The following is a 17,500-nucleotide window of genomic DNA, read 5'->3' as shown; positions in this document are numbered from 1 at the left end:
AGGAGTCCAGATCTTCCTTTTCAATCACTCTGGTCTCACCGATCTTAGATAAGAGAGGGAATAAGGAAGGGAGGGGAGAGAGGCCCAGTGCCTGTGTGTGTCTGTGCGCGTGTGTGTGTGTGTGCGCGCGCATGCGTGCGTGTGTGTGCGTGCGTGCGTGCGCTCGCTCATAAGATCTCTGTGACTGCGTCGGCCTCAGGGGTTAATGAGTGTCTGACCAATCCGGTCCGGTGATGTGTACAGGTATGTGTGTTGTTGGTGTGTGTGTGTTTTCTGATGGTCTCTCTCTCTCTCTCTCTTTCTCTCCAGGAAACCCTCCCACCCCCAGCTGTCCTCTTTCATTGGTCACATGGCCCAGGGGGGGCGTGGCAAGTGGGAGGCCACCCTCAGCTCGCTGCCCCGCCTCCCCAATCACAACGCCTGTGAGATGGGCGAGCTGACTCAGACAGGTAAACCAGCCACCAATCCCGGAGCACCTCACCGGGCCTTCTCCCGCCAAACTACCCTCTCCTGGGAAACTGGGAAATCTTCTCACCTTATCACTGTCTCTCTCTCTCTCTCTCCCTCTCTCTCTCCCTCTCCCTCTCCCTCTCCCTCTCCCTCTCCCTCTCCCTCTCCCTCTCCCTCTCCCTCTCCCTCTCCCTCTCCCTCTCCCTCCCTCTCTCTCTGTCTCTCTCTCTCTCCCTCCCTCCCTCTCTCTCTCTCTCTCTCTCTCTCTCTCTCTCTCTCTCTCTCTCTCTCTCTCTCTCTCTCTCTCTCTCTCTCTCTCTCCCCCCCCCCTCAGGTGTGGTGCAGCACTTGCTCAACGGCCAGGTCCTCCGCCAGGCCTACAAGCGGCACAAGCTGCTCCCTGCCGACTGGTCGCCCCGCCAGGTGTGGGTGGAGACCACGGGCAAGAGCCGCACCCTCCAGAGCGGCCTGGCCCTCCTCTACGGCCTCATCCCGGACTTCGACTGGACCAGGCTCACCGTCCGCCACCAGTGGAGCACCCTGTTCTGCGGCTCCGCCTGCGACTGCCCCGCCCGGAACCGCTACCTGGAGGAGGAGCAGCGGCGGCAGTACCGCCTACGGGTGGCAAACGGCGAGCTGGAGAGTACGTACGCCGACATGGCCCGCACGCTCGGCCTGCCCCCTCGCCAGCTCCGGGCTGCCAACCCCATCGACTCCCTCCTGTGCCACCTGTGCCACGGCCTGCCGTTCCCCTGCGCGTCCTCCGTCGCGGGCGGCTGCCTGACGCTCGCCCAGTTCGCCGTCATCCGCCGGCAGCAGCTGGAGGACGAGGAGGACCGGCGGAGGGCGGGGCTTTACCGGCGCTACGCCGTGCTGGCCGCGCACCCCTACCTCAACCGCACAGCCGCCAAGATGGAGCGCGTGGCCAGGGGCACCGAGGCGGGCAGGCGGCCCCGGGCGGGCGGCGAGGAGGCGTTGGCGCTGTCGTCGGCCCACGACGTCACAGTGGCGCCGCTGCTGAGTGCCCTCGGGCTGGAGGAGGCGCGGTTCCCCAGGTTCGCGGCGAGGGTGGTGTTTGAGCTGTGGAGGAGTCCGGAGGCGGCGGCGGGACGGCGCCGGGACCAGGACAAAGGGGTCAGAGGTGACAGGGCCAAGGGGAACGGGGACCTGTTCGTAAGGGTGCTCTACAACGGCGAGGACGTGACCTTCCAGACCGCCTTCTGTCGCTCGCACGAGCGCCACCCCGCCCAGCCGATGTGCCCCCTGGGAAACTTCCTGTCGTTCGTGAGGAGGGACATGTTCAGTGTCGTCAACGCCACGTCCTACCACGAGGCCTGCTACAGGAGGACAGGGTGAGGGAGGGAAGGATGGAGGGATAGACTAGAGGGAGGGATGGATGGAGGGATAGGCTAGAGGGAGGAGGGAGAGAGGGGAGGGAGGATGGAAATGGCCGGGTTGACTTTTTCTATAGCTCTTCTATGGTAGTGCCATTTTGCACTATTTTGACTTATTAAAACATTGAAATTTTGTTAACACTTAACATTCCTGAGATTTAGACAGACACACACACACATGCCTGAAGAGTTAGATCGTAGACCTCAATGCTACCAGCCTTGTGGTGTCGACAATTACACCTTGACACTTCTTAAATTTGCACACATTTCTACAACCTAACTTTTGTACGATTTGTAGGCTTTTGGAAGTGTTTGTCTGAGGGGACGCGTGGTTGTGGAATGGTACAGGCACTCTGACACTTTATTCCTGCATTCTTTGTGTAAACATGGGAATATCATCATTCAAGTATTCCCAAAAGCCCACATTAAAAAGGGAATTTTGAAACTGGAAACACTGCTGGATGAAAGGAGTAGTAAAGGGAAAATGCATGTTTAGCCCTGTTTTAAGGTTACTTATGATCATATACAATGGTTCAGATCAAAACGTTGACAAAACTAGCACTTTTGAGAAAGTTGATAATTGCTCTACCACCGCTTAGGTCATACAATGGATGTGGGTGGGCATCTTGAAAAATCATTTTTCACGGTGCCCACCCACATCCATTGTATGACCAAAACGGTGCTAGAGCAATTATCAGACTTTCTCAAAAGTGCTAGTTTTGTCAACGTTTTGATCTGAACCATTGTATATGATCATAAGTAACCTTAAAACAGGGCTAAACATGCATTTTCCCTTTACTACTCCTTTAAAGGACAGGTTCAGAATTTAGTTCCTGTAAAACTACAGATCGAATGTTCTTATGAGTGATTCATGCTTTATTGGTATTTCAGTGTTGTTCTGATTCAAATGGTGCTTGGGACCAACCATCCATTGTACTGTACCACTTTATGTTTTATATTGTTAACTAATATGTCCCTATTCAGACTGGCATGTTTCAGTTCTTGTTAAGGTTTATTAATTCCACTACAGTAATTCCCAGTCTACTATTAAAACAAATAATAATATTCTTAACCATTCCCATTCCGTGGTTGGACCAGTATCTATCCAGTTGGTGTCTCAATATACAGTATGGACTTCTGTATTCATGCAAATGCTCATTTTGAAGTGACCTTTTGGATCACTGTATTTTTCTGTAAAGCACATTTTGCAATGGACTAAGAAGTGAATAAAAATGTTCCTCCCTCAACCTTATAAATGCCACAATTTAGCTCCTACTGTTGTCTGTAACCTATTTTCTTTGAAAAGAATAATCCATAAAGTTGCAGTGACGGAAGAGCAACCCCTGGTGGTGATTAGTGTGTCCTACAGGGACAGTGGCCAGGGCAGATCTCTACAACCCGGAGAGAGGAGAGTCATAGCTCGTCTCATGCGCCTTTGCACTCTGCGCATTGAGTAATGACACCGTCATCACTCAATGTCCCTGTCATCAGTCAATGTCACTGTCATCACTCAATGTGCATAGAGCAAAAGCACATGAGACGAGCTAGGATGACCTTATTGCTGAAATGTTTTTTTTCAGTCATTGGAAATGTACAGTATCATGTAGTTCTACAGCTCAGGCTCTTAGCAAAGATAAGAGCTGTTTTGTAGGCAGCATCATCTAGAGGAAGACAGGTACCCCAGGCCCAGATCCAATCAGCAACATGGGGCAAACTTATGTGGCTTTATGTTCACCCAAACCCACAAAGCGTGAGAGTGCAGCACACTGAATTGAACTTGGCAGACTGAGTTTTCCCTCGTTGCTACAGTAGCTAGTACAGATACAGCTCAGTAGACCAGAGCTCACAGGCTACATACTACAGGACCAGAGCTCACAGGCTACATACTACAGGACCAGAGCTCACAGGCTACATACTACAGGACCAGAGCTCACAGGCTACATACTACAGGACCAGAGCTCACAGGCTACATACTACAGGACCAGAGCTCACAGGCTACATACTACAGGACCAGAGCTCACAGGCTACATACTACAGGACCAGACCAGAGCTCACAGGCTACATGCTACAGGACCAGAGCTCACAGGCTACATACTACAGGACCAGAGCTCACAGGCTACATACTACAGGACCAGAGCTCACAGGCTACATACTACAGGACCAGACCAGAGCTCACAGGCTACATACTACAGGACCAGAGCTCACAGGCTACATACTACAGGACCAGACCAGAGCTCACAGGCTACATACTACAGGACCAGAGCTCACAGGCTACATACTACAGGACCAGACCAGAGCTCACAGGCTACATACTACAGGACCAGAGCTCACAGGCTACATACTACAGGACCAGACCAGAGCTCACAGGCTACATACTACAGGACCAGAGCTCACAGGCTACATACTGTACTACAGGACCAGAGCTCACAGGCTACATGGCTACATGCTACAGGACCAGAGCTCACAGGCTACATACTACAGGACCAGACCAGAGCTCACAGGCTACATGCTACAGGACCAGACCAGAGCTCACAGGCTACATACTACAGGACTAGACCAGAGCTCACAGGCTACATACTACAGGACTAGACCAGAGCTCACAGGCTACATGCTACAGGACCAGACCAGAGCTCACAGGCTACATACTACAGGACCAGACCAGAACTCACAGGCTACATGCTACAGCTCTACTGACTCAGAGTCAGAGTTGACAGAGGAACACATCAGGCTTCAATGGGATCAGTTACTTTGACACTGTTGACAGATTGCAGACACGTCTCAGTCAGCGTGCTGGTCGGAGTGTGAAGGAAAACAGCTCCTCTTTTCTGGAGATGGAGTGGAGGAACTGAGAGGATGGCCTTTAGGAGGAGGCCCCCAGTCTGTCCTGTAGGAGGAGGCCCCCAGTCTGTCCTGTAGGAGGAGGCTCTGTCCTGTAGGAGGAGGCTCCCAGTCTGGCCTGTAGGAGGAGGCTCCCAGTCTGGCCTGTAGGAGGAGGCTCCCAGTCTGGCCTGTAGGAGGAGGCTCCCAGTCTGGCCTGTAGGAGGAGGCTCCCAGTCTGTCCTGTAGGAGGAGGCTCCCAGTCTGGCCTGTAGGAGGAGGCCCCCAGTCTGTCCTGTAGGAGGAGGCTCCCAGTCTGGCCTGTAGGAGGAGGCTCCCAGTCTGTCCTGTAGGAGGAGGCTCCCAGTCTGGCCTGTAGGAGGAGGCTCTGACCTGTAGGAGGAGGCTCCCAGTCTGTCCTGTAGGAGGAGGCTCTGACCTGTAGGAGGAGGCTCCCAGTCTGGCCTGTAGGAGGAGGCTCTGTCCTGTAGGAGGAGGCTCCCAGTCTGGCCTGTAGGAGGAGGCTCCCAGTCTGGCCTGTAGGAGGAGGCTCCCAGTCTGTCCTGTAGGAGGAGGCTCCCAGTCTGGCCTGTAGGAGGAGGCTCCCAGTCTGGCCTGTAGGAGGAGGCTCTGTCCTGTAGGAGGAGGCTCCCAGTCTGGCATGTAGGAGGAGGCTCTGTCCTGTAGGAGGAGGCTCTGTCCTGTAGGAGGAGGCTCCCAGTCTGGCCTGTAGGAGGAGGCTCCCAGTCTGGCCTGTAGGAGGAGGCTCCCAGTCTGGCCTGTAGGAGGAGGCTCCCAGTCTGTCCTGTAGGAGGAGGCTCCCAGTCTGGCCTGTAGGAGGAGGCCCCCAGTCTGTCCTGTAGGAGGAGGCCCCCAGTCTGTCCTGTAGGAGGAGGCCCCCAGTCTGTCCTGTAGGAGGAAGTTCCCAGTCTGTCCTGTAGGAGGAGGCTCTGTCCTGTAGGAGGAGGCTCCCAGTCTGTCCTGTAGGAGGAGGCCCCCAGTCTGTCCTGTAGGAGGAGGCCCCCAGTCTGGCCTGTAGGAGGAAGTTCCCAGTCTGTCCTGTAGGAGGAGGCTCTGTCCTGTAGGAGGAGGCTCCCAGTCTGTCCTGTAGGAGGAGGCCCCCAGTCTGTCCTGTAGGAGGAGGCCCCCAGTCTGTCCTGTAGGAGGAGGCCCCCAGTCTGTCCTGTAGGAGGAGGCTCTGTCCTGTAGGAGGAGGCTCCCAGTCTGTCCTGTAGGAGGAGGCCCCCAGTCTGTCCTGTAGGAGGAGGCCCCCAGTCTGGCCTGTAGGAGGAGGCCCCCAGTCTGGCCTGTAGGAGGAGGTTCCCAGTCTGCTGGAAGAACAGGCCTGTAGACTGTAGATGACCATCCCAGGTACAGACGGTCTGCTCTAGGCCAGTAGTAGTTTCTCATAGCCAGACCTCCTATCTCCACACTTCGTTTACGCTGTGCCAGCGCCGGAGACGGGTCTGGCTGGACATATTACCATTCTGCAATAGGGGAGGAAAAAACGCAGTATTTCTTTAAACCAATCACAGTCGTCTTGGGCGGAGCCAGCCCCGGACGAAGCGACGGTGCTCTTGCAAAATACTCTGGATCGGAATCTGATTGGTGCCGAGAGAATCTCTCGGCCCGAATCAGATTCATTTGCGTCGCCAGTCTCGCCACTGACAACGCAGTGTGACAACGAATTACAAGGTTTATTGCCAAAACCTACATCCGTTGAGTCAGACTAGGCCAGTACTAGTAACCCTATATAACTAATTCCTTTTAATTCATATCCATGTGTTATTGTTATTAATTCTTAAATAGTGTCCATAAACCTCGAAGTCATTGGGGTTTAGGAATGTGTGTTATGCTTACACCAGGGGCAGATATGTGAATGTTATGTGGTTCCAGTCATTCAGAGCCAGCCAGTCAAACGGCTGTCGTAGCAGACGGGTGCACTGCCTGCCATAGAGGGAGAACAAGCAGACCAGCTGCAAGACATTTAACAACCCTGTCCAAGTATAGAAGGAGCAGAAGAGTACAACAGAAAGTAGCCTCCCCCCCAAAAAAACAGGTACCTCTACAGACCACTAGATGGCACCACAGCCTCATGGACAACGACCACAATCATTCTTCCCCCATCTTCCGTGATCAGAGACACACTCTATCATCAAAAGGTCCACTACTGGACTGAATGGATAATCAATAAATTCCCAACATAAAACTAAAGTGCTTACTCCCTCTACCGGGCTAGTAATGTGTCATCTTGATGAAGACGGTAATCCAACGCTGACAAAAATGTCAATTGCACAACTCATTTTCGAAAGTGCTCCGCATGAGCCTGGCCCAGTTCTCTGCTCTTAAAACTCTGGAAGAAAGGAACAAAGTTGGCTGTAAAACGCAATAACTGGGCGGTCTGGTGGAAAATGATGTTGGGGACTTGATATTTTTCATGACAATGTGGCGAATTGGATACATAATGGATGTCAGTTTTGATTGTGTGAATCCTTTCTTTTCTGTTTTTACGTGACTCAGTTGACAGTGACAGTGCATAACATCTGAATCAATGTTTGGCTGTCTGCAATGGTTGGGTGTTTTGATCTGGAGTCCCCTGCTGTCATGCACATACACACACATACACACACGCACAGACAGTCCAACTGTCTGCTTTATTCGCAGCGTTTGTGCTCCAGCTGATCTTGACTTGAACCCTTTCTGACCAGCCTGTTATCGTCCTACCCTGTCTCAACCATGACCTGCAGCGCTTCACATCCCTGCACAGACCACCCTGCACCCCCCCAGTCTACTCCACCCACCCCTCTGACATCACACACCACCCTACACCCCCCCTGTCAACTCCACCCACCCCTCTGACATCACACACCACCCTACACCCCCCCTGTCAACTCCACCCACCCCTCTGACATCAAACACCACTCTACACCCCCCCCTGTCTACTCCACCCACCCCTCTGACATCACACACCACCCTACACCCCCCCTGTCAACTCCACCCACCCCTCTGACATCACACACCACCCTACACCCCCCCAGTCCACTCCACCCACCCCTCTGACATCACACACCACCCTACACCCCCCCAGTCAACTCCACCCACCCCTCTGACATCACACACCATTCTACCCCCCCAGTCAACTCCACCCACCCCTCTGACATCACACACCATTCTACCCCCCCAGTCAACTCCATTCCTGATGTCACAGACCAGGGCAGAGCAGCAATTTCCTCCCACAAACCCTCAGAGTCGGGCTCACTCAATCTATAATGTATTACGCTGCCAGTGGCCGCTGGCTCCAGTCCCGTCTCCTGCAGTATGTGTGTGTGTCTGAGAAAAAGGAAAGATTTTCTTTCTGTGTGTGTGTGTGCGTGTGTGTGTGTGCGCGTGCACGCGTGGAAATGTGCGTCTGAGCCTAAACGCTGTCCTGTTAACTCCGTGCCAATCCAGAACCCAGCCGCCTTCTTGTCCTTCCTCAGACGGCAACCCTGAAGGGACACTACGCTGGAGACCATCCTCTGACGCCAGTGATGGAGAGAGACTGATGAATGGAGGCAGTGAGAGAGAGAGAGAGAGAGAGAGAGAGAGTGATTGACAGAGGGAGAGGTGGCATAGTGAGGCCAGGAAGGCAGGCAGGGAGGGAGGGAGGGAGGGAGGGAGGGAGGGAGGGAGAGGTTGCGGTTACGGAGAACACGAGGCTACATTCTCCTCCTCCTCCTCCTCCTCCACTCCCAACCACAGTCATAGCCACAGGTGTGAGAACGCAAGAGAGGCGGAGGAGAGCGAGAGATTGATTTCATTTTGTGGAGAGGTTGAGGGCAGTGCAAGCGGAAGTCAGCGTATGAGGGGGAGCAGAAGTTAACAGGACAGGGAAGGAGATCCAGACCAGAGGGAAACAGCGCTATTGGATTAGTTTGAGTTTTCAGATCAAACTGAATACCAGCAGGAACTTAGAAAGCCACTATTTCCATATAAAGTAGGGCACTTTTAATCATTTTAGTTTGATTAGAATTTAGCACTACGAGACAAACCTCTGACACCTAAAATCAGGAGATCAGGACGATCATTGTAATGTATGCGCCTTTTTTTTTTTGCTTGCACAGTACAAGTATTTTGAGTTCTATAACATTTGATGAGCATACTGTCTGCCAGACAAGGACACATGATAGTCTTGGAAGCAGAACCTGAGGGAATATAACAGATTGTGTGTGTGTGTGTGTGTGTGTGTGTGTGTGTGTGTGTGTGTGTGTGTGTGTGTGTGTGTGTGTGTGTGTGTGTGAGAGAGAGTGTGTGTGTGTGTCAGGGTAGGGGTCAGCTAATTGAGAGCTGTAGAGAGTGTGTGTGTCCTGTCTGTCAGTGTCTAGACTCAACTCCTTGGTGTGTTTTCTCAGATGGGAGTCTTTATTAAGCTCTTACTTAAACAAACACCCTTCTGCAGAGAAGACCTGCAAGAGCTAGACTACTGTGTGTGTGTGTGTGTGTGTGTGTGTGTGTGTGTGTGTGCACACACCCGCAAATGTGTGTGTACGCTGTGCATCTATCCCCACGTGGGTTTGTGTATGTGTGTATGCAAATGTGTGTGTGTGTCTCCATCCCCACTTGTGTTTGTGCGTGTCCGTGTGTGTCCATCCAAACGTGGGTGAGTGTGTCTTCATGTGTGTGATTTATTGAGACGGGTGTTAGCGCTCGTTAGCTAAAATAATCAGGATTTATGAGGCTCTCTGTGCTGGGAGGGTGGGGGGGGGGGGGGGTGCGGGGAGGTTTGGCCCCCACAGACGGAGACAGAGCTGGGCTTAGCTAATTGAGTTTGGTCATTACTGCCGCGTTCCTCTATCATGGGCTAATTCAGAGAGCGATCCATCACCACACACACACACATACACACACACACACACACACACACACACACACACACACATTGTGTATAAGCGACTGTTTGTATGTGTGTCTCTCTCTCTTTCTCTCTCTCTTGATTCAACCACAAACCTGAGTGTGTCTGTGTCTCTTTTTCTGTCTATCTCTTTGTGTATTTATACTACAGTATGTGTCTCCGTCAGTGAGAATGTGTTTGTCAGTCAGTAATCGTGTGTGTGTGTTGTGTGTGTATGTGTGTGTGTGTGTGTGTGTGTGAGAGAGAGAGAGAGACATGTCCATTCATTGTTGAACACGTTGAACCCCCGCCGTAAATGAAGCGCCCGCCGTCTCCTCCTCCAGCCCCAGAGAATGAGACGGCATCCAGGACAGACAGACAGACAGACAGACAGACAGACAGACAGACAGACAGACAGACAGACAGACAGACAGACAGACAGACAGACAGAGAGAGAGAGAGAGAGAGAGATAGTAAAGTTTGCCTCTAATAAAATGGGTCAGGCTTGTCTGCCATTCCCAGCATACACTGCTCCCTGGAGATACTCCGAGACTGAACTACATGATGCAAGAGGGAGAGGGAGAGAGAGAGAGAGAGAGAGGGGGAGAGAGAGAGGGAGAGAGAGGGGGATAGAGAGGGAGAGAGAGGGAGAGAGAGGGAGAGAGAGAGAGGGGGAGAGAGAGAGATAAGCCAGAACACAGAAGAGATTCAGAGAGAGAAAGATAGACAGAGGACGCTAGAGAAAGAGTGAGACCACATAGTGAGGAACATCGGAGGATGGAATGAGAAATAGAAAGAAAGAGGGGAAGAGAGCACTCCTTGAGCGAGAGGGAGAGAGAGAGAGGGGGGGGGGGTCGCCATTTACCAATCGTCTGGAAACCGCTATTGTCAAGCCTTCAACATGGGCGCTCAACTCAGTGGATAAATTCATCACATTTATACAGTGCTATTACATTGCATTGCTTCGCTGGCCCCTCCTGGAGCTTGACTGTAGGACAGAAACTGCTGAGACAGGGAGCCGACAGGGAGCCGACAGAGAGCCGACAGAGAGCCACCAGGGAGCCGACAGGGAGCCGACAGAGAGCCGACAGAGAGCCACCAGGGAGCCGACAGGGAGCCGACAGAGAGCCGACAGAGAGCCACCAGGGAGCCGACAGGGAGCCGACAGAGAGCCACCAGGGAGCCGACAGAGAGCCACCAGGGAGCCGACAGGGAGCCGACAGAGAGCCGACAGCGAGCCGAGAGGGAGCCGACAGGGAGCCGACAGAGAGCCGACAGAGAGCCACCAGGGAGCCGACAGGGAGCCGACAGAGAGCCACCAGGGAGCCGAGAGAGAGCCACCAGGGAGCCGACAGCGAGCCGACAGGGAGCCGACAGAGAGCCACCAGGGAGCCGACAGGGAGCCGACAGAGAGCCACCAGGGAGCCGACAGGGAGCCACCAGGGAGCCACCAGGGAGCCGACAGGGAGCCGACAGGGAGCCGATAGGGAACCGTCATCACATTTCCCTGCAGAGTCTCTAGTTGAATCCCACCTGAGTGGAAGTCTGTATCAATAAATGTTTGTTGGGAACCCCTACTGTAAATACCTAATTAAACTGCAGGGGGCGGTTTCATATCATAGCTGCACCTTCTGTTACCTACACCGAATGGCTAAAACTGTGGCTAAATTATGCAGGCTTAATTTTGTTTCAATCGAAAGAGGTATTACGGGAATAAATAATGTCAACTTCTATTAGCTTCTGACGACGCTATTTCTTCGAGGAGTAGCTTCCCAGGAGAGGTAAGGTGTACAGCAGCTAGTGTTCAGGCATCAAAGGTAGGGAGGCCCGAGTTGACCTACGGCAAGTGTTAAGGTCAAGGAAAGGGTTAATCTCTGAGTTTCAACTGTGACAACACCACATGAATAACGGCTCTCTAATTCCTCTCTCTCACAACCACAGCACTTTCTCTATTCCAGAACTTTCTGACGCGTGTCCCTGTTTGCCAGAGTCTGCTACATTACCTTGTTTGCCTTGTTCTCTATTGTGCAGACTTGGAGTCCACACACACACATGTACACACATCGGCTGGCTAGGCCCTGACGACGGCTAGGTAAACACGCTTCTGGAATAGCAGCTAATCCATCACGTGCGTCACGCCGAAACCATTCCCCCAGGGCCCTGCAATGCGGCATATCAGGTGGAAGGGTTCCACTTCCTGTGTTTGTCAGCAGGTTCCTGGCTGGGGGAACATAATCCCTGCTGGCCCCGAGGGCCGAGCACCGCTCTGGGCGCTACCTGTTCCACATGGCGCCACTCTGGGAACTGTGTGTGTGGGGGTGTGGATGTGTGTGTGTGGGTGTGTGTGTGTGACTGTGTGTGTGTACAACGGTGTACATGCACTTTGCGAAGCTGGATTTGTATTGATAAACAAAATGGCTAGTACACAGTCAATGTTGTGTATTCATTGTCATGTTTTACTGGGGTGGCGGGGGGGCTGTGTGTGTGTGTGTGTGTGTGTGTCTGTCTTGGTTTGGATGATACTGTAGTACACACGCGCACACACACACACACACACACACACACACACACAGCAGCGAGTGCTCCCCAGCAAGAGGTCCAGATTGCAAATTGAATCTCTTTCGTCCCCACTGTGGGTGACCTTTCCTGCGTGGCGGAGAAGAAGAGAAAGAGTTATAGAAAGAGAGTTAGAGAAAGAGAGTTAGAGAAAGAGAGTTAGAGAAAGAGAGTTATAGAGTTATAGAAAGGGAGTTATAGAAAGAGAATTAGAGAAAGAGAGTTAGAGAAAGACAATAAAGGCACCTTGATTTCATTCTTAGAGACAGACAGAGACAGACGGACTGACAGAGACACTGACACCAGGCGGAATGGTGAAGAGAGAGAGAGAGACAGAATCAGAGAGAGAGAGAGAGAGAGAGAGGCAGAATCAGAGAGAGAGAGAGGGGCAGAATCAGAGAGAGAAGCCCTTTGAACTCGATCGAGTGAGAGAAGCAGAGAGGTAGAGCAAGGGAGGAGGGAGAGGGGAGGCTATGGAGGGAAGGAGAAATGGAGGAAAAGAGAGGTTGACCTAGAGAGGGGAGAGCTTTGAAATGAAGTGGTGAAGGGCGAGAGCTAGAAAGGGAAGGAGAGATGGAGGTGATGAGAGAGAGAGGAAAGAAGAGAGAGAGACAGATAGAGAGAGAAATGACGCGGCGAGAGTCGACGGAAACAATGAACAGTGCCGTTCGGTCTGTTCTGTTGTTGAACCGAGGCTGTCCAGCATGTATAGGGTTGATAGGGCTGTGTGATAGGGTCAGCCCTGGCCAGTCCAGCATGTATAGGACCGATAGGGCTGTGTGACAGGGTCAGCCCTGGCCAGTCCAGCATGTATAGGGTTGATAGGGCTGTGTGATAGGATCAGCCCTTGCCAGTCCAGCATGTATAGGACCAATAGGGCTGTGTGATAGGGTCAGCCCTGGCCAGTCCAGCATGTATAGGACCAATAGGGCTGTGTGATAGGATCAGCCCTTGCCAGTCCAGCATGTATAGGACCGATAGGGCTGTGTGATAGGGTCAGCCCTGGCCAGTCCAGCATGTATAGGGTTGATAGGGCTGTGTGACAGGGTCAGCCCTGGCCAGTCCAGCATGTATAGGACCGATAGGGCTGTGTGATAGGATCAGCCCTGGCCAGTCCAGCATGTATAGGACCGATAGGGCTGTGTGATAGGATCAGCCCTGGCCAGTCCAGCATGTATAGGACCGATAGGGCTGTGTGACAGGGTCAGCCCTGGCCAGTCCAGCATGTATAGGGTTGATAGGGCTGTGTGACAGGGTCAGCCCTGGCCAGTCCAGCATGTATAGGACCGATAGGGCTGTGTGATAGGATCAGCCCTGGCCAGTCCAGCATGTATAGGACCGATAGGGCTGTGTGATAGGGTCAGCCCTGGCCAGTCCAGCATGTATAGGACCGATAGGGCTGTGTGATAGGGTCAGCCCTGGCCAGTCCAGCATGTATAGGACCGATAGGGCTGTGTGATAGGGTCAGCCCTGGCCGCCCGTCGCCTCCCTCCTGAGGTCCATAGCGTCGTTTGGAATGATGATTACAAATATGTTTCCCTGCGCCGTTCTCCTGCTACAGTACCTCGCTGCCAAAGGGGGAACAAACGCGCGCACACACACACACACGCACACACAGGTCAAGCTAAATAATGTTGTTTAATGATGTCCCATTGCTCAATCTTTTCTCTTGTTTCCTTCACGGCCTCAGCGGAGGATGTGTTCCTTACTCCAGGGCTCCAGGGTTTCAGAGGATGGAGGGATGAGGAGGAGGGAGGGAAGGAGGGATGTGTTCCTTACTCCAGGGTTTCAGAGGATGGAGGGATGAGGAGGAGGGAGGGAAGGAGGGATGTGTTCCTTACTCCAGGGCTCCAGGGTTTCAGAGGATGGAGGGATGAGGAGGAGGGAGGGAAGGAGGGATGTGTTCCTTACTCCAGGGCTCCAGGGTTTCAGAGGATGGAGGGATGAGGAGGAGGGAGGGAAGGAGGGATGTGTTTGTTTGTCTTTCAGGCGGTGATGAGGTCATCATCTCCCGGTTGGTCCTCCTGGAAGAGCGTCCACCTCACTGCCGCTGTCGTCTCTTGATAGTGAGTCATCCGGCTTTTGCACTTGCCCCTCCCATGCCCTCATCCTGGCACACACACACACACGCATACATAATATCTGTCCCCCTCTCTCTAATCATACACACACACGCACCGTTGACTCTATATCGACCCCGCCAGAAGGCCACGGACGACCTCGCCGTCCGTCCCCCCCCCCCCCCCCCCCCCGGTCTGCCTGTCCTCACCAAGTTTACTGTCCCATCATAACAACTCAGCGTTATTAGACATAACAGCGTTCAGCTCGCCGAGCACGCCGGGCCAATACCACTGATGAATTGGGAGGAGCAGGGAGGTGATGTTGAACACACATGTCTAAACATGACTAGCTACTAAGGCTGCACATCTGGTGCCCCGGGCATGAGAACCAGGAAAGGTTATATTTTCGGCTAAACTTAGACTACGTACATTTCCTGCATGCTATAAACGCATGCGAGCGTGTGTCTGCGTGCGCGTGTGTGTGTCTGTGCTTATGACACCTGAAAGTCAATAAAATCCATCTCACCTTCCATTAGCGTGTGCTACTGTAAACATGTTCGGTGTGTGTGTGGGTGCGTGTGTGCGTGCGTGTGTGCTGTATCGTTCATGTGAATCAGTGTGTTCATGTGAGTCCTCCTGCCGGTGTTGTGTTGAGAGGGACTCTATGGAATGTTCTGGAAAGAGGGCACAGCTGACCTGAAACCACCACTTGGCAGATGCCTGCAGTCTCAGAGGAATGGAATTAAATAGTTGGAATAGTTTGGATAGGGACATCTCTCGTGCTCCTTCTCATACACCAACACACACACACACACACACACACACACACACACACACACACACACACACACACACACACACACACACACACATCAACTGCCTGCTGGAGGCTGGCGTGTCTGAGTATCTCAGTACATAAACACATATTAGCGGTATCGTCTCTCAACAGCGCACAATGGCGAAGTGACTGTGCTGCCAAGTGCTACAGGCACTGCTAATACCCTGTGATAAACACTCCCAGCAGCGCATTAACCACTCACACAGATAAACACGCTTAAACCGGCACCAGACACACTCACACGGATACAAACCTTGGACCATGTACACACTACGCAACTACGACATGGATCTGGATACTAGAAAAAACAAGTATACTGTATGTTTTGTGTTATTCTTGTAGATCGTAAACTGTATATGCATCCAGATGTAAACTTTTCAAACGGAGCTAGCTGAAGAGGACTGGCTAGGACATATTGTCTCAAACACGAATATTCGCTCCGGCACAAACGTTCCTCCCGGCGTACCCTCATGCTCAAGCTCAATGCATAGTGAGCTACAGATCCTGGGTTATGACGTAGCCTTGGACACGGACGGACGCTCTCCCAGCTGCTCGCTGAAAAAGAGGAGAGAGAGAACGAGAGATGAGGATGAGCCTCTCTGGAGCTGTGTGTGTGTGTGTGTGTGTGTGTGTGTGTGTGTGTGTGTGTGTGTGTGTGTGCGCGCGCGTGTGTGAAAAAGTGCACGGGCGTGTGTGTGTGTGCGTGTGTGAAAGAGAGAGCGTGAGTGTGTGTGTGTTTGTGTAATATAACAGTGATAAGTCAACCTTGACACCAGCTGATGGAATCTACAATTGATGGGGCTCAGTAACTGCCACTGCAATTTTCGCTCGCAATAAAACCAAAATCTGCTCTTTTTCTCCTTTCCATGCCCCACCTGTGAGCTCAGTATTGGATTTGGACATGGTTCACGAGCTTGTCGGCCGATACATTTCCCTCCCTAGCTGTCTCTCTCTCGCTCTCTCTCTCTCTCTCTCCTCCCTATTCTACCCCCTCTTCCCTCCATCGTTGTTTGCGTTTCTCAGTCTCTCTCTTCTCATCCCAGGCCCCTGTCCCCTCCGTCTCTGCTGTGGTTGAGAGAGAGAGAGAGAGAGAGAGACAGAGACAGAGAGAGAGTGGGAGGGAGGGATAGTGGTTTCAGAGGGACGAGTGCAGGAAGCGGTCGTAAACATTGCGTCGGGCCGCTGCGCTCCCCATCGTCCTCCATCTTGGCATGATAAGTGGAACTAATGTCCCCCTTTTTGGGCTGGTCTCCCTCAGGGACGCGGCGAGCACTCAGAAGCGTGTATTTTGATTTATGATGTTAGTATCCCTCTCTTCTCCTGTCCCGTAGTCTGTACTTTATGTTAATGGGAAATGATGTCATGATGTAGCCTACGCTGATAAACAACACATTGTGGTGATGCTCCCCGTCTGCGCGGCCTGCTAACCTTCCCCAAGTGTGCTTTGAACTACAGACTTTTATGAAGTTGGTAGCCCACAGTAACAATTAGACGTCGAGCTTCTAATGAGATTCACCGTTCTCTGGCTGGGTGGAAAGTTTGCTCTGATAGAGAGATAAGGGGAGAGGAGAGAGAGAAACACTTGATCTCAGCACACAGGAGAAACAGATGAGTAACTAAATGCGAGGGCCCAGCCAGCCATGGCCACAATCAATGGGGTTTCTCTAAGCGTGTTCGATCTTGGGGGAGTGTGCACTTGCCGCATGCGAGCACGCGCACACACACACACACACACGCACACACACACACACACACACACACACACACACACACACACACACACACACACACAACCACACAAACAACCACAACCACATATACACGCACAGGTGCACACACACAAAAATGGTACATGTACACTCGAGCGTGTACATAAACACACACATAGTCACACAATACCCCCCCACCCCCCACCCCCCCATACACACACCACACACACACCCCAGCCCTCCGATTCCCTCTCTCCTCCCCTGCTCCTCTGCGTCGTATTGATTCAGTCAACTACAGCTTCATCAGGATTCTCCCGCTCACCTCCCCGAATCGCCCACCGACAATTCGGAGCGAGCACTTCCAAAGCTGCTCACTCAGGATCCACGTCAAGTTAGATAAGATATTTCAAGATATTTCACCCTGAGCCCTGTCTTCCTCTGTTAAGAGAGCCAATCCTCTCACGCACTGTGAATTGAAGATACCGTATATGCTAGGTTGTTTCAAACTACTTGAAGCCTATTGTGCTGTCAAATACCACAATGTAACATAGGATTTTTATGTGTATTATCGACTAGCCTTGTGAGGCCATCCTGATTTCGCGAGCTCACATTCTGTTACTCTTGAAAATCAGTCTGGAGATTCGGTCTCGCCAATCAGTGTTGGTTCTGAGGGATTTGAAATACAAACAGCCACGCTGGGGGGTTTGACAGCGAGGAGCGGTTTAAGTTAGCGCGTGATAGACGGTGATAGACAGATGGTTCATTCAATCACCTGCCAAGTGTTTTTGAAAGTTTTCTGTTTTCCA

The 17,500-nt window shown here is 52.4% G+C and overlaps 1 protein-coding gene across 1 annotated transcript in view; it reads left to right on the top strand.

Annotated features, from left to right (window-relative positions):
• Window positions 1–1,806, top strand: part of pxylp1 (2-phosphoxylose phosphatase 1) — a gene marked incomplete at both ends in the record, with an annotated part of 30,406 nt that extends 28,600 nt beyond the window's left edge. Inside the window, 2 exon segments of the mRNA XM_084438011.1 lie at window positions 310–449; window positions 785–1,806. Coding sequence (XP_084294137.1) covers window positions 310–449; window positions 785–1,806 — 1,162 coding nt within the window.
• Window positions 1,807–17,500: the final 15,694 nt, after the last annotated feature.

The sequence above is a fragment of the Borostomias antarcticus genome (assembly GCF_949987555.1).
Source record: "Borostomias antarcticus genome assembly, chromosome: 1".
Lineage (NCBI taxonomy): Eukaryota > Metazoa > Chordata > Actinopteri > Stomiiformes > Stomiidae > Borostomias > Borostomias antarcticus.
Note: the sequence above shows the minus strand (reverse complement) of the source record. Positions and strands in the feature narration are given on the sequence as shown.